Source organism: Coffea arabica, chromosome 9c (genome assembly GCF_036785885.1).
Source record: "Coffea arabica cultivar ET-39 chromosome 9c, Coffea Arabica ET-39 HiFi, whole genome shotgun sequence".
Lineage (NCBI taxonomy): Eukaryota > Viridiplantae > Streptophyta > Magnoliopsida > Gentianales > Rubiaceae > Coffea > Coffea arabica.
In genome coordinates this window covers 34,445,083-34,463,213 of record NC_092326.1, presented here as the reverse complement: position 1 = coordinate 34,463,213, position 18,131 = coordinate 34,445,083, and the positions used below count along the sequence as shown (strand labels likewise).

Below are 18,131 nucleotides of genomic sequence, written 5' to 3'. Positions count from 1 at the left end.
TCGGCGGCCTCCTTTCTCTTAGGTGATTTCTTGGCCACCGCGGCGGATCCCGAGGTAATCAGATCAAAAATCTTCGTCGCTGCATAAGAAGAAGTATTACTACTCAGAATCAAGTGAAAATAAAAAGCACAAGTATGAATTGAAAAGTACAATGTTTCTGGAGTTTAGTAGAAAAGTATGGAGGTTGGCCCGGGCTGATAAGAGCTAAACCGATCCCGCCTTTGACTAAGATGGCTCGAGATAGGCCCAACTATTGATCCGAAGGCCTGATCCGAGGAGCTTTTGAAAATTCTCTTCTTCCACATCTCCCGGGGAAGAATCCTTGGCCGTGGTGGGTGGCCTCTTCCAGAAATTCCTAGGGAAGTTTTCGACAGGAACGAAGACAAATTGTGCTTCCACTCCTTTATCGAGGAGGGAGCATCTACAACTAACTTCGGCACACTGAAATTTATGTTGCCAAAGTAAAACCAGCCCTTCTCGCTTCCGTTATTCTTGATAGTGTAACAGTGGCGGAAGAGGTTGGCCGTTGGAGTCAGCTTCAGTGCTCGGCATAGCAGCTCGAACCCAATGAGGATTCGAATTGCGTTGGGAACCAACTGGGTTATCCTTACCCCCCAACACCTCAACACGTCTCGAAAAAATCTGGTGGTCAGCATCCTCAATCTGGCTTCCAGTTGATCGAGGTAGATTGCCACCCTTCCCTTCGGGGGCCGTTCAGCTGACTGGTCAGGCCAAGATGGATAGATATTGTAGTTTTGCCGAAATGGATATTTATGGATAACTTCGGTCGCCTGAACCCTGCCGATCACACTATTGAAATACGGGAGTTGCCCGAAGTCCACAATTGAGAGGTCTGGCGGAGTAGCCGATTCAGGTACTCCCTCGTCCACTAGCACCTCGGACCCGAGATCATCATTATACAGAACCTCGGGGTCAAAGTGTCCTTATTCCTGTGACGCTTCTGATGCTGCTGACCCGCCAGATTGGAAAAAGTACCCATAATCGAGTGATGATGTCAACTTGGATCGGAGTGATGATGTGTACCACAACCGAAGTCATGCCTCAAGATTTGACAACTGAGAAGTAGTGGATGTGGCCCCTGACACACTAACGACTGCTTTGACACACTGCCTACTGACTAGAGTAGTCAAGTCAAGGGGATGTTCTATCCTAATCAAATGTCTAGGGACCTGGACCACAGGATCCTTCCCTCCAAAATGTCCCCTATAAATATGCGAATTTTCCACTGAAAAAGGGGACGAATCTCTGGTAACAAAAGCTTACTCTCTCCCCCATAATTCTCATACATCTGACCCCGAACTAACTTAATCTTCGGAGCAAGACCGGGGGGATCTAGCCCCATCTCTAACAATCTAAGTAGGTGAACCTGGTGCACTTACCTCTTCAAGTAAGGGAATACTCCAGCTATCCGAGGCAACGTATTAGTTCAGAAAATAACCTCCTCACTGGCCAAAAGGCCAAGCGGCTCTGCCGTCCTTCACTGGGAGTCACGGTTCTTTGGCCAATGTCTTAATGACGTGAGATTGCGGCCCACTTCCCTTATTCTTTTTGTTTCCTAATACTACTAAACTACTTCTACTAATCGAAATCAAATTCCCACTAGATAAGAGATGCTTTCCATAAAGTTAAGATAAATAAACTAGACTAGTGTCCCAATAGAGATAGGAGACCAATCATCGGGTGAAGAGATGGACTTCCACGGATTTAATGTAAGATTGGAAATCACGTGCTGAATCCCGAGTTCTCGAACTTGCAGAATTAGATCTTGAAGCGCCCACATTAATTAGCATAAAAATCCAATGAAAATCACGTCTTTAATCCCTTTTTATTCCAAATCCCTACAATCAACACAATTACCAAATATAAGTAGAATCCACTAATTAACGCAATATTTGGTAAAATAAAAGGGAAAGCAATTATGAATTTTATGACAAAATGCAACCTATCACTGTCGCGTTGCAGATGACAGAGAGTAGAGTCCATTATTCCTCTCGTACTATAAATACCCTCCTACCTTTTGTGAAAAAGATACGAAAAACTTCAACCCTACTGGTTTTACTTATAACTCTCGACTTGAAACTGACTTTAGCATCGGAGTGGGACTGAGAGACAAGACCTTGCATATTTCTAGATCTTGGCAGGTGAGTTCATGCTATCGACTCGGTTCGTCTGCCCGAAAATCGCCTCGTCACTACTTGAACTAAACGACTCTCTCTTTTTTTTCAAACCAAAATCCTAATCCTAATAAACTGACAAATCATTTTCAAAAAGTCCCAAAAGATAGCTTAGACTAGTATCCTAACAAAAGTAAGATTATCCATTCAGTGAAGAGTCTGACTCTTTCGACTTCAATTTGAAACTAGACATCACGTGCCAAGTTTCGAGCTTTCCGGACGTGCAGGCTTAGATTTTGATACGCCCACGCTGAACATCACAAAAGTCCAGTAAAAAATCATATCCTTAATTTCTTTTTATTCTGAATCCCTACAACCAACACTGATTATGAAATATGAGTAGAATCTACCAATTAACACAATATTTGGTAAAATTTAATGAAAAAACAATCATAAATTTAATAACAAAAAATGTAACTTATCAAATATATGATACTATCAAGTTTAATGGAGTTCGTAAGGATGCTATTAGATTTAGATTTTTTCCTTTCTTATTGTGAGATAAAGTCAAGGTATGTTTGCAATCTCATGCTCTTAACACTTTTACTACCTGGGATGATTTTTCTTATACTTTCTTGAACAAATAATTTCCTCTTGTTAAAACTATTAAGTTTAGAATGGACATAACTGGTTTTAGTCAACATCAAGGAGGGTCATTCTTTGAAACTTGGGAAAGATTTAGGGGGTTGCTAAGAAGATGTCACATCCTGGACTCCCTGGCTAGCTTATTGTACAAAGATTCTATAATGATTTGATGTAGCAAGAGGCAAGGTTTTAATGGAAAAGTCATCCCATGGAAGCTCAAATTTTGATTGAAGAGATGGCAGCCAACAACTAGTAATAATCTGATGAGAGAGGTAATTTTAGAAGATAAATAAGTATGTTAGAACTTGACACTCTTAACATGTTAAAGGCACAAATGGATAATGCGGTCACGTTGCTATGCTAGAATTTTCCTAGCACTTCATCCAAAGTTAGTATTGTTTGTTGTACTACATGTGAAGGTAATCACAAGACTCATAATGTGTTAAATATGAATATGTACAATTTCTTAATCACAATCGATCCTCTCAGAACAATCATTATTCAAATACTTACAATCCTAGATAGGGGAATCATCCAAATTTTAGATGAAAGAATCAAAGTGATCAACAAAGTCCTAAAAATCCACCTAGCTTCCCACCAAAACAACTTCTTGTGGATACAAAGCCAACATGGGAAAGTGGATGCTATGGAAAAACAAGCAAAGGAGAATTTGGAGAGATTTGATAGATTTCTTTATTTGAAAAGGCTACCTCTTGGCCTTGTTAACACTTCAGCCAGAACCATTCCCAAGGCATACTCATTGCATCTATCCTTGAGTTGTCTGCCAATTAAGTACTAGGAGTCTAAGAAACCAAGCACGCTCACTGTCCCCTACTCGTGTAGTTTCGTGACTCTTATCTAGAAGGACTGATCTCGAAAGCCCAAAATCTAAAATGACAGTCAAAAAATTCTCATCCAACAATGTGTTGCTTGACTTTATGTCTCGGTGAAAGATAGGAAGAAAGAACATCAAAACTAAAGTTGAAACTAAAGTTATATATATATATATATATATAAATCAAACACCCAACGCCAAAACATCCAAGTGAATGCCCGATGCTATAGGGCAAATGGCAAACAACATTTGCATCCCATTCAAAATTGCCCCGAGACATTTGGGGCTTGCCCCAAAAACGCATTGTAAAAGCTGTCCATAAAGAAGGCATTTGAACTTCAATTTCTAGAAAGCTGTCCAATAATTTGTAAAAAATCTTCTGCCCTACTTCCTCTGTTACTCTTTGTCGTACTTTTAATTATATTATTATTTGTCCTTTATAAACATCTCATTTTAATTCTTTTTCCTTCCTTAATTAAGGTAGAGGATGCAGTTATGGAGTTAGCCGGAGACGCAGACAGAGATTTTTTTTGAGGGAAAACTAACTAATAACATTAAGTGCCTAATAGAACCCCTCAAAAAGTAATGAAATTATTTGTTCTTGACTGGGAAGGACAAATATAGCAGTATTTTAGTTGAACTTGCTCTGGCAGCATCATCACCAGCTGAAACAGGAAACATACAACTAACAGTTTTAGAGAGCAGATTTTGACCTGTCTCCCTCACTCCACTCCCATATAACTTTACAATGATGAGCCATTTCTACGCTCTTGGGATTTTCTTCTTTTCTTCTAAAGACAGCAATCTGGGAGGCAAATCCTGGCTCTACATCACCAGCACCACCAACTCCACTGAATTCAACACTATAATTATGCCTTCTTGATAGATCAGTTGCCCAATCACAAAACTGAGCTCTTGTCCACTCAAATTTGTGATCATGGTTTCGAAATTTATAAGCTTGTGATTGATTCTTCTCATCAGGATCCTCTTCTTGGTTTTGTGGAGCAGATTTCTGGAGAATCACATTGTACTCATAATTTGGCGTGGAGATGATAAGAATCCTTGGACAGAAAGAGCTAAGCACAACATCACCAAATAAGCTTGCTTCTTGTTCCTCCATGTGTTCAATCACCTGCAATTCGTGACAACATCTTTCAATCATTAAATCACTTTTCTTACATTTACAGAAACATAATACATGGAATGCTCAATTCTCAGAATCCTTAAATTGTTTTTAATCTCCTGTTTGCTTCAGCATCATGACTGAGCTTCTCAGAAACTAATTAACAACTGATCAGTCACGCAGGTCATAAACATGCCAGGACAAGTAACATCGTAATCTACTGAGTTGTAGTATCTAGAAAATAAGGCAGCTAAGGGTATTCAACAATTTGGCATTTTCTCTGTCATTTCAGACTGTTACACATAAGTTAGTTTGTTGTATGAATTTGCAAATTTATAGCAGTAACTCTTGTAACCTTTTACAGGTTCTTTAAAAACAAAAAAATGTGGGGCAGCCATGGGCAGAAATCATTTGAGTTCCTATACACCCTCAAAGACCAAGTCCAGAAACTAACTGCATTACTCAGACAAAATTCAGCCGTTCTAGAATTCATAAATAAGGCTTTGGTTTGGGAAACAAGATGCAGTATAACCAAATGAAATTAATTCGATCCTTTTGGGCATCTCAAACTCTTCAATTGGAAAGGCACATTTCTTAACATTCAGGCTGTTCCCATCACCTTCTATGTTTTTTATTGTTCTAATTTCCTCAAACACTAAGTTAACAGCATTGCAGGGTTCATAGCTCTAGTATACAGACCATCTCCCTGATAAATGCAACAACATTTTCAAAAATTGGGTTCCCCTGATTGGTTCCTGAACAGTCATGAAGAAACAGTAAGACTAACTCAATCTGCTACCACAAAATTAGGCAACTAACTGACAGCTACAGTGTTCCAGCATACATGAAATGCTGTACACTTGATAATGATTCTTCAACTATCAGGCATTTTCTTTGACTCGATAATCCAAAATAAACTGAAGCCAACACATTACAGTAGATTATAGAGTATTACTTCTTCACTCTCAAGTTTCTTTTCTTTTTTCCAATCAGGACAATCTGAGTTTCTCTACATGGTATCCTTGATAAAATCAAAGTCATTGCATTTTCTTTGATTTGGAAGACTGAAATAAACTACAATCCACACATAATAGTGTGTTACTTTTTCCCCACCCTTGTTACTTTCCTTGTCATTCTAGTTATGACTACCCAAGGTTAAATCTCTAGAGGCATGGTAACCTGAAAACTATGAAGTCATTAGCATGCAGAGTTGCTGATGTACGAATGATATTTAGTAAAAATACAGAAACTACCCAACTACTAAAAGCTATTAGTTCATAATCTCTAAGAAAATTAATAAGCTATTCAGAAAGGAACCAACTTCTCCATTCATTATCTGTAGGAATTAATAAGCTTTTTTACAAAGGAATCAACTTCCTTCTACATCCCACTGGTAGTATTCTTGTTCCAGGAGTCAACATGTTCTCTATAAAATCCCATCAAAGTATTTATTAAAACGGTGGAACTCAACTACAGTATATCCTGTGGAACCACTTATGTACTATGCATCGATTTGACTATGGCAGATATTAAGTTTAGTAAATATTTAGTTTGTTCTTAATATATTTATCGGGCTAGAAAATGCATCAGTTCAAGGAGCATATCAATTTTATGTTAAAAAGTTTAACTTTCCCTCCAACAAAGGATATTTTACCAATTAACAAAGCACAAGCGCAATACTCTCTAGTCATGACAATTTTTCATCGACCACCGCTATTATTAAATATAGTATCAATTACAGCTATCCAATCTCTCTATGAAGATCATACAAGACACACAGTAACCAATAATACAGAAACTGAGCTTCAAAGAAATCATTCCTTAATCTATCAGACATACCCTGAAGATTGCCATTATAACAAAACAATTGATGGATCTAAAGACCATTTTGTTTCAATCCAATCAGCAGCAGGAACAATTACCTCTAAGCAGGTTCCAATATCAAAACCACACAACCGTGAGTCGAAATTTGTGATAGAACCGTCATATAGTACTGCAGATTTGATTCTGTTACTTGATACCTTGTAGTCCAACTTGGAGTTTAATTTTGAGTGGAGCATCTGTAGAATCCACAAAGGAACATTAGACATCAACCAGTGGAAGTTACATTCAAGAACGCATAAACCACTATGAAAGAGTTACTGTTATCTATCGCATCCCACAAATTGCACAAGTTTCATCTGTTTTATATTTGATTTGTCAACAGAAGACCATGGCCCAAAGCAGCCAGAAATTATGACAAAAATATTGAAAATCCATAAACTCTGTCATGTCCTCCTAGCACTGTTGTGACAGAAGACCTCTGGGCAAACTTAGGGATCTCGAAGCCATCAATAATCCTGATAGAAAAATACTTGAAAGACCTAAAAGGACATATTTGGGTCAATTGGAATATAAGGCACTTGCAAGATGAGAGGGGATTGAAGGACCGTCTAAGGACCAAAAAAAAAAAAAAGAAATCTAGACAACAGATTTCTTTACCCAATTTAATGCTTCAGATCCACTGTGTGATTACTCTGCCATGCAGCCCATTTTGAAAAGATTAGTTAGAAACAATAAATTATATCCAAGAAATTTCACCATGTCCAGTCACCAGGAAACAGCTAACTAGAAGAGAAGATGACAAAACAGGATATGATAAACTGAAGAAATGTTATATTTCAAAAAGTTCTAAAGTTGCATAATCACGAATGAATAATGGCTATAAATGTCTCACACCTTTGCAGCTCTAGCAAGGCTTTTCTGCGAGATATCAACACCAACAATTTTCTCCAGGGATGTCGGATAATCTAGGAGAGAATCCAGCAAACTTCCAGAACCACATCCAAAATCAATCTGAAGTAAAATTGCAAATTAGAAACCTAGAGTTACTTGAGATCTTTATATAAAATGGTATACAAGCACATACCATTGACAAAGCATGCGACTCTTGGATGTGTTGTAACGCATACTCAACACGCTGCTTTGACAGAGGAGGGCTGAACAAAGCCTGCTCCATTCTGTCCTCCAAGGGTTCTGTTACACGTAACAACGTTATAGTGTGCTCCAAACTGCATTTCCCTGAAGACATAAAGCCAAAAGATGAAGAAATCTTCCAGTCAAATGCCATAATAGCCAGAAGGATATTTTCCCGCATTGAAAGCCATGGACTCATGATATAGGAAAGAACCATACTACTGCAAATTCAACTCTATAAGATCCACACAAATTCAACTAAAAATGGGATTAAAAAAGAAAACATAACAACTGACTCACCTGAAGATAATAATGATATTGTCGTTGGAGAATCATCGGCAGCTGCCAAAATAAATTCCAAAGGAGGCAACTCTGCACCAAAACATGCAGATTGACCAACAGATAACTGTGTTAAAATTCCTTCAATATAAGGAACAACAGCTCCAATGCCCATCTCAAATTCAAACTCTTCATTGCTTTCAAGATGTTCCTTCATGCCCCCTTCAGTAACCAAACATGAAGTGTAGCCAATGCATACCAAAGAACCACTAGATGGATTAACTCCAGATGCTTGTCCTCCCATGTTAAGAGAGAAAACCCCATTTTCTAGCATGTCATCATTTGCTTTCATATGCTTATGGTCCAATAATCCATCTTCTACTGTAGCAAAGCTCATCCAAAAGTCATGCACCAAAGAACAAATATTAAACTCCTTTAGAAAGTACTCCGAATAAAACTGAATGCCAAGTTCCTTTGCATTTGAGCTCAACTTCTCTGAAGAAATATTAGATTCGCTGAAAAAAAGGTTCAACCATAACAGGACTTTCAAAGCAGCATTCTGGACCGCATCTGTCTGTTTCTTGTAGGCTTTTGTCGACAAAAACTGCAAGATCAAATCCTGACACTTTGAAAAGATCTTCACTTCGCATTGAAAGTCTCCGGTCAGTCCATCTGACTCACCTCCACCAGCAGCAGCAAGAACTGGACTCTTTTTCCCTTCTTCAATAGGTTCTGTGACCTTCAACTTCTTACATGTTCCATGTGGATCTGTTGATGTGCCCAAGGAACTATTACGGATACAGAAGACAGGTTCTGCCAAACGATGCTGACGGCAGAATGTATACAGGATTTCTCTTGGAAAGAAACCCCTCCAGTTGCTTCTTGTGGTGAACGCCATGGGCAATTCTGCGACAAATATTGCCTCCCTCGATAACTTGTACACTCCACTGGGTATCTTATTGATGAGTAACCTGGCAATGACCAATTTAAGTAACTAGATAACTCTGAGATTTTCAAATGAAGCTGATACACAATAAAGCATTCAAAATTATATACAAACCAGAAATACAGTATTTCAAGCTAGGTAAGACAGGATTTTGCAATTAATTGAGCCAAAAAAATTACCTATAATATGTACGCATGGACAAGTCTTCATGAAACAGATTGGCAGACTTCCAAACATAACCTACAGATGCCAAAATGGCATCCCCATACACTTCCTGACCCGCAAAATAACTTGCTCTGACATTAAGTGATCCCTGAAGCTGAACCCTGTGGACTTCCAGAGGCTCCAATGATTGGTCTAACAATTGTTGTTTGGGACAGAAGTATAATCTGATCTCAGAGGAAGCTTTGCCTATAGTCCTATAAAAGAATATTACTAGTTGTTAATGACTAAGGCTCCTGAAAAAGAGTAATCTAATTAACTAAGCCAGCAAACCACTTGACCAGCTCCTAGCACAACATTTACATACATAAGCGCACAAGTACAACCAAATAGACACTACACTATATCCATTTTACACGTTAACTGATGCTTCATTATTCCAAAGTACAAATGCAAATTATCCACACGACAAGTTTAGGGTGCTCAAAAAAAGAACCTACAGTTGCAAAGCACCCCTCATGCTAAGGTACATAACCTACAGAGAAATAGGTATATAAGTTGGCAATGTCAGTACAAGGTCCAAAGAATTCCATATAGCAGAAGTAGCTTATAAACTGCATGGAGCAATATTAATATGGTAAAATAAGCTATGATGATATTGCACACTACATAGTTACTATATGTCAAACTATAAGAGCAGTTGCATCTGATCCGTGTTGATTTCAGGCAAAGTGCACTTGCACGTCTCATAATGGCTACCAGACTAGTATCGATGATCACAATGCTGGTCAACTGGCAGGCATGCAGATGCATCAATGCTGTTTTATAGAACATCACGCAGAAACCCAATCTGATGATCAGGGAAAAAGCTGAAATCTGACTATTGAACCTTAAAGACTAACATTCAGTGAAGATGAGAAGAAGAAATCAAACACTTCATTGAAGAACAAATTTATTCAGCAAGAAATTTCTGAGGATGCAAGTATTTAAGAAATCTCTATGCTTGAAAGTATCAAGATAAAGCATATATCAATTTATTACCTTGAAACTTGCACTCTAGAAGCCTCAGTCACACCTAATGCTTCTGCAATCACATCAAGGTAATAACTAGCAGAGGACAGGTTAAGAACCAAGGTTTCAATAGTCTCATTTACAGAAGAAGGGATACGTATTGCTTGAATCTCAAAGCTTTCCAGCAAGGTAGATTCACAATTTTCGACAGATTGTAAAACATCAGGAGGATGTGGGCTTTGCCTCTTTAATGAGAGATGATCTTCCAAAGGCAACAAAGAGCCAGATAATTTTTCAGCAGCACTAAGAATAATTGATGTGATCCCAAGCGGGTTTGACTCAACTTCAGGATTTATGTGTTTACACAGGTTAGTAAGCTTTGCATCATACATGGCCATAACAGAAATTGGAATACAACCATTGAGATGACCCTTTCTCTTCAAGACTGCTCTGAAGTGACCACTGAGAGGATGACCAGATGAGAGGAACTTCATCAATGTAAACAAAAAGACCAAGTTAATATTGACGTAAATCCCATCGGTAAATACAGTACGTATGTCAACCTTCATTACAGAAGCTACTAAAGTCAAAAAATCAGCCTGATGAAATCAGAAAAATAATGCTTCTTGATGCCTGAAGTTTCTAATATCGCCAAAATAAGAAATAAAATAAAAGTAAACACAGACACACCAAAACAGAGTATGAATATGAGGTACAATTAGCAGTAAGAACGTTAAGAGACACAACAAAGGACTTTGACAATGATCTCTGTTCTAAACAACAAAATTGTAGTGAACCCTGGAGGGGAGAAAAAAACTGCTCAGAAACACACTAATACACATCAAAAACAGGCCATAATATGCAATTGAAATATGCATAGCAACCAACAATACAGATATATTGCGCTTTCCTCATTCAAATTACTAGTTTCTCTCCCATTTGTCAAAGTTTATGCAGAACGGAGCTTGAAAGTAAGGATGCAACATTCTTGACAAACAAACCCAAAGCCATGATAGAAATCCAAAAACCATAGTGATGGTGGAAGAGTATCATGAGTACATTAGCAAGAAGTTCAAATTTCTTAGCAACAGACAAGAAATGTAATGGACGTGGAACACTGGTTGCTTGAAAATCAACAAGATAGATAGTAAGCAACTCAAAGAAGCATAGGCAGATACCTCACTTGAGAATAAATATGCAAGACGATCGACCAACTCGTCCCATGCTTCCTCTTCAGTGGGATTATTTTCCTTCACATGGATACCTAGCTGCAGAGTTAAGAACAAAAAATAAGTAAATCAGATACTTGACTCTTTAGTATTTCACAGTTCTGGGCCAAAAATGACAGCATGCACCTATTCATTGACAGCTATTCATGTGAGAATCAAATTAAGGTTTATTAATTATGTGCAAGCACAGAAATGAGTTAACATCTTCACAAATGTTAAGCCTATGGGGCCAAATGAATACATATTGAGACACCATCTTAATTCATCCAAGGAAACATCATTAGTCCGATCAAGACATTGACTTTCAGATAAGAATGCAAGAATAATTGAGCCCAATATGCAGGATAACAAAGTTCTATTTCCAAACAAAACTTTGTGTAACTGAATGTAACATGAGGGTATCAACAATATCAATAAAAGTTAAAAAATAAAAAACAAGCTTCAAGGGTCTGGCACCCAAAATAGTTTGCAACTTAGCAGAATATAAAAAATACCGCGATTTCTTCTGAAGAAGATATAAGAGATAAATATACATAAAAATTGAGATATCACGAGCTAAACAAAATCCTTTTCCAGATGAATTACTGCTTTTCTTTCAACCATATGCAACACTACCACATTTATCCATAACAATCATTTGATCACATATCTGCCAACTCATATAGATGGACATATAAGACACCTCAATTTCCAAGCTAATTACTGGCAGTCTATTGGAAACAGTTAATTCAGTTTCTAAATGATACTCAATTTTCTCTGTCTTGAACTGAAGCCCAAACATTTTTCTATGACATTCCTCACATTTGCTAGTCTACATCAATCAAAATTGTAGAGTTTTATAACATGATAATTGCACATGCAAAAGTAATTAAATCCTGTTCTCAAAGACGCCAACCACAAAGTCTGGATTTAAGGATTACAAAAAAAATACTACGCCAAACATGAGAAGGCATATCAGATTGCTGGTATTTACAGATACACAAAATTTTATGTTTCCGATTTTCAGTGATAGCTACAAGGCAATAAATGAAACAGTATCATACCCCTTATCAAAGTAAACTACATGCGTGACCATGAAGTAGGAACCACAAAATTTGAGTGATGCACAGATAATGAGGTTTACAATTTATGCTCAAACAATACAATAAGTTGGCTAAGTCAACCAGCAGTTCTACAGCATCCCATGGTATATGATCTGGAGAAGTACGAATTCAAAGATCAGAGAAAACAACGAAATACTTTCCTATATCAACCTGAAAAAAGCCACAACACTCTGTAAGGACAAAATCTGCAGCTACAAAGAACAAGAGGGTCAACCAAATTTTCAGAAACTTCAGCAAGAAAATTATGTCTTTAAAGAAAATTTCAAAGAAGTTAATCTAAAATCTTAATTTGTCTCACCTACACCAAAAAATAATAATAATAATTTGCCTCACAAGGCTATCCAAAATCACAGTTTCTTTTTTTGGGAAATATAGAGGTGCAAAAGCTTATACTCTGACTAGCCATTCTTACAGTTTCTAGATTTTAGTAATACTCTGTAATCTTTTTTTTTCCAGGGCAACACTCTGCATTCAGCATGGGGTACAAAAGTAATTCAATCATTGCTTCAATTTTTCTAAAACAAATAATTTTCCTGTCTGATCGACCCTACAGAAATTTGAAACTCTACAATAAGGCACAATGAGTAATCCTGTATGCACATGAAGAAAGGTAGCATGTATTAAGCTATATCACACATATAAAGCAACTAATAAAACAAATCTATACAGCCTTTATTGGAAAGAAAAAGATGTGACCATTTCTATAGCCTTCTCTGCAGCCGCTTGTTCTGCATCCTTTTTTCTTGTAAAGGTTCCAGAGACAACAGAAAGTTCTGGAAGTTGCAGATGGCAACGGTAAAGGCAGCGACCCTTCTGCCGGATTGCTAGCCCTGGGCATTCATTTGGGAAAGATTCCTCGACTTCATCGACCTTATAGGAGGCCTTACTGCCAAACTTCTGAGATATAATGGCTTTAGGCGTAAGAGATGACTTCTTTGCTGCAACAGCGGCGGATGACAACGTTCCCATTTGTCTTTCTACAGTCACAGTCAACTAAGCATACTTGAAGTGGTTGAATCTTCTTTCTTCCTAAGCACCAAGAAAGGAGTCCATTAGTGTCAAGTAATATAACGAGCCGTAGACCAACCATTACACAACAGAAGCCAAATATCATTTAAGTTTATCAAGGCATTCAATTGCAAGCAGAGTAACAGATGTCAATCGCCTTTTGATTTCCGGATTTACAATCTCAACTGTTTGTTTTCTATATATTAATCGAATGCTTTAGAATCTTTCCACGAGATAATAAATTGCTAATTTTGGCCAATTAACAGGATTCTAAAATATTTATACTTTATTCGTTTCTCCGAACTATCAAAATCATCCAACTTATGATCTAAAAAATGCTTTAAAGGACAATGCCTCTCACCCCAAAACAGGAGGAATGGCAGTGATTAAATTTGTGCAAGCCTTATCCAACTGAAGTTTTAATACAGGAGCCAAGGCACCAACGTCATAAACAAACTAACAACTTATGATGCACTTTGGTATGAAGAAAAATGACCAAAAGGTATTATCATTTCTAAAAATGCCATAATCCTTTTTCAGAAAAACAAAATCATAAAACAAAATCATCAGTTAGACTCAAAAATTCTAACTTTTAGCTTTAGGCTTATCAACTAATTATACTCCATCACCTTCTCTTTAAACTAATTATCAACTATTTATAAATAGATTCAGCTGAAAGTTAACTCAATTTACAATGGTATTCTCCCACTTCTTCGTCTCAATGTTTCCTGGATACCAACTTCAAATATCCAGTTTTTTTTTTAATCTACTTTCGTGTTCTAGTTCAATGGTCTCATTCATAGAAGAGTTTGCAGGCCACCCTGCAAGCCAGTGCTCAAGGAACATGATCTATAATAGAAAAGTTGTATTTAAACCATTGCCAAAAGAGAAGTTATTTCCATGTATGAAGTTGAGCCATAACAATCATGTCAAATCTCTCATCATCCTAGATGAATTGTTGCATTTATTGACCTACAAACGAAACCCCCTACTAGAAAATAATAAATCAATTGATAGATAAATCTTTCATGTTTGGAAATTCTATACATAAAAGGAATGCAAGATACAGACATCCTGTTATGATTTACTTAATTTACAGACCTGCAATCGAAAAAATATATTATACATATAGTCCAATCCTGATCATCTCATAATATATTATGCTAGTTCCAACAACTTCTATTATCTATATTATAACATTATATTTCCATATATTTTCAGGGCCTGGTAGGTATTGAAAAGTGCATATCACTTCATACATTTCTCATCCAATACAGCTCACAACAAAATCCAGAACTGAATTCACAGAAACTCTCTTTGTGAAGCTTTGACGACAAGACAATCACATAAAATGGCTAACAGTGGAAAATTTAATCAAGATCACTGATGAATTGAGGCCCTTAATGTCCAACACAGACATATTTGACCTCAATGTCCAACATAAACATATTAGAGAAAACCTACTGAAATACCATCAAAATCATAATTAACAAGTACTTATCATTAAGAACGAAGAGAATGAACCAACAAAACTCGAATCTTAATGCTTTCATTTCTTCTTCCCTTGCCATTTCTTGCATGCAATCAATTAATTCGTCAGAGCAATACATTACATGGAAAGAACAACAGTACTTCTTTTCCAATTTTCAACTTCTTCACCTCAAATTTGTGAAAAAAATTATGTCAAAATGATCAATAAAAGAGCAGCAGCAATAGCAGCAAATGAAGAAATTTGATTCTAAAAATCAAGAAACGTCATCAAGAACTACAAATGACTAAAACTTTACAGTATAGCCAATAAAGAACATACAGAGAAGCACAAGCATCAGATTGTCATATGGGTTTTGATTGCCATCGTCTTTAACTTCTTGCACATTGACGCCAAGAATTCAAGGAAAAGTAATTAAAGAATGGCATACCATTCTTTAAGCCAATCCAGAGTGCCAAAGAAAAACAACAAAACGAAAGAAAAATGCACTAATAAAAGAAGAGACGATATGCCCACAAAAAGAGGAGAACATTACTGAGACTTCCCTTAAGATGGAAGAAAGCAAGAAAAAAGATAAATGGGTGTTGGAAAAAGATGGTACCTGCAAATTGGCCATGGACTAAGACTTGTGACAAGGAGAGAAAAGGAAAGTGATTCGTGTGGAGGACTGGTTTGTGTTGGGCAAATTTGGCAATGGGTTTTGGGTTTTAAGCGTGTTGTGTCAGCCGGGGAAGTGGTGGGGCGTTTCGTATTTCACCTTTTTCGAATTGAGAGAAATCGAGAAGAAAAGGAAAAGCCAAGGAAGCATTGGCTTTTCAAAAGGAAGCAAGGCTTTTCAAAACTTATTTGAAAAAATTTTTTAAAAAAAAGTATAAGTTGGATTTTTTAATGGCATTCATTTTTTTTAATTATTTGATTAGCATTTGTTTCTTGATCATTTTACAAAATCTTATTAAAGAACTTAATTCTTGAAAGAAAGTAATACTGGAAAAAAAACTTATTAAAGAACTTTAATTCTTGAAGGAAAGTAATATTGAAAAAAATACATAAAGTAATATTGAAGTGTATGTTCTTTTTTTTTTTTTTGAAAGTTGATAATGAAATATTTTAGAGTTATTATCAATTTACCCCCTTAACATTTGGCGTCACTATCAATTTCCCCCTTAACGTTATTTTTTAGTCATTTTACTTTCAAAACTAATAGTCAAACTTAACGAAATTTATTAATTCAAGTGATAAGACAATAAATTATTATCACTTTAAAATTATTATCACTTTACCCCATAAATTATAACATTATTATCAATTTACCCCCTAAAATTATTTTTTAGATAATTTATCTCACCATTAAACCAACTTAACAAGTTAAAAAACTTTAGAAAATAGTACCCTCTTATACAAATAGAAAATAGTACCCTCTTCTCCTATTTAGTAGTAAGAAAAAAAAAGTCAAAATATTAATCTCTTTCTTTTTGACAATCTTATTAATATTGAAACAAATAGAAAATATAGGGGAAGGAGAGAGAGAGCTCAATTCTATTTTTTTTTTTAATACAAACAAGAAAGAATTCAATATTTTTATTATTTTAAAATTACTTTACTTTTCTGTTTATTATCCAATTCCAATCCTAATTCTAAGAACATTAAAGTAATACGATAATATTATATTCTTCCTTATTTTCCTTCTTTGCAAAATCTAATTTTCTGTCTCCTTTTGTTCCATCTCTTTTTCTTTTCCAACTATTAATAAGTGTGAAAAAAGAAATTTGAAAAAATCCTTTTATTTTTATGTTTTTGGAATCTTAGAGTGACAAAAAGGAAGAATAATTATTCCAACTTTTTTATTTTCAATTATCTACAAAAAGGTAAATATATTTTAACATTTTTGAACATACTTTTTAGATTAATGATAGCTATCAGAGAGTAAAGCGATTATATCACTAGAATTTAAAGGGATAAAGCAATAATGACAATGTAGCAATGCTATAAAATAAAATGATATTTTTATCAAAATTTTATTAACATGCTGAGTTGAATTACCTATATGATGAAGTGACTAAAAGATAGCATTATGGGGTAAATTGATAGTAGTAATAATTTAAGGGAATAAAGTGATAATAAGCTAATATTTTAAACGATTTAGTATGCTTGAATATTTTTAAAACTGATAAGTGCATTTTTATTTAATAGTTTCCACTCTCAATATACCTATGGAGCCTAATTAATTTATAAGCAAATTTTGGTACTTTCCCTTGAAAAACAAATGCACATTGTCTCCACAAATTTACCCTTCTGTGCTAGAAAAATTGTTTAATTAGTCCCTCATATTTTAAGATTACCCCTTTTTATTATCGGTACATTTAATATAATGCATTTTAATCCATCAAAATTCACCAATCAGGCTTGCCTCTCAATTTTGGCCTCTTTTACGCAAGTTTTACTAGTGATTTGTGAAAATTAATTCAACCACTAAAATGTAGGCTTTGGACAAAGACTAAGAAAGATATAAAGCTGTGCTTAGGTTCCATTAGATACTGAGTCATTCTTTTATTTCACAAAGAGATTTTGTTGCATTATAGAGCAGCAAGAATTAAAAAGTTATTATCACACAATTATTTTTTAACTACGAAAGTTTTTTTTTTTCGCCCCTCAAGTATCATGCCAAGAGCACACATGACATCCTCAGGCCAAAAACGGGCTGACAATGAGAATTCAGGCAAGAAATAGAGCACATTTTAAATATGTAAAGGACTCAAATGCATCATGCTAATGTGGGAATTAGAAAATAAATCACAAAGCAAGGGACTATTTGTGAAATTTTGCTTTTATTGTTTGTTTTACTACAATTTGTCATTGAAGGATAATGGACAAAGCCACTCTTTGGATGGCTATTAATTAAACCCAACAAAAAAAAAATATTGGAGCATTTATTTGGAAGGACACAAAAATTGTTGGCACTCCACTCCAAGATGTTGATATTTACTATTATCCAATCCTTCCATTGAAACTACTATGAGAAATCTTTGTAAAACGTGATACTGAACTAGGTAAGGCAACAAAGCCAAAGCCAAAGCCAAAAATTTCCTTAAATATCAATTGTAATTCAACCATTGTCCATATTTCATCTCTACCATTAAGTGGAAATAAAATTTTACAAATTACAAACCTAAGGGACCAACATAATACAAAATGCATAAAATACTAGAATCAA

At 35.7% G+C, this 18,131-nt stretch overlaps 1 protein-coding gene across 3 annotated transcripts; it reads right to left on the bottom strand.

The window, feature by feature from the left end:
- Window positions 1-4,198: 4,198 nt before the first annotated feature.
- Window positions 4,199-15,674, bottom strand: LOC113708976 (small RNA 2'-O-methyltransferase). Of its 3 annotated transcripts, none has more exons than XM_027231725.2 (10): window positions 15,522-15,674; window positions 13,120-13,452; window positions 11,270-11,359; window positions 10,122-10,579; window positions 9,098-9,337; window positions 7,994-8,943; window positions 7,647-7,798; window positions 7,457-7,573; window positions 6,661-6,798; window positions 4,199-4,747 (listed from the first exon to the last, which is right to left on the bottom strand). In XM_027231725.2, exons 2-10 carry the CDS (start codon window positions 13,390-13,392, stop codon window positions 4,310-4,312), a joined length of 2,856 nt encoding a protein of 951 aa, XP_027087526.1. In that variant the 5' UTR covers window positions 13,393-13,452; window positions 15,522-15,674; the 3' UTR covers window positions 4,199-4,309. The 3 variants fall into 3 exon arrangements, with proteins under 3 accessions (XP_027087526.1, XP_027087525.1, XP_071921424.1); XM_027231724.2 differs by lacking the exon at window positions 15,522-15,674 and adding an exon at window positions 15,242-15,500; XM_072065323.1 differs by lacking the exons at window positions 13,120-13,452; window positions 15,522-15,674 and having other exon boundaries at window positions 11,275-11,359.
- Window positions 15,675-18,131: the final 2,457 nt, after the last annotated feature.

Coding starts and splice junctions, on each gene's coding strand:
- LOC113708976 (XM_027231725.2), bottom strand. CDS start 13,392: ATGGGAACGTTGTCATCCGCCGCTGTTGCAGCAAAGAAGTCATCTCTT. Junction 11,360..13,119: donor CAGAGAAGGCTATAGAAATG/GTCACATCTTTT, acceptor TTAACTCTGCAG/CTAGGTATCCATGTGAAGGA. Junction 7,799..7,993: donor AATATCATTATTATCTTCAG/GTGAGTCAGTTG, acceptor TTATGTCTTCAG/GGAAATGCAGTTTGGAGCAC.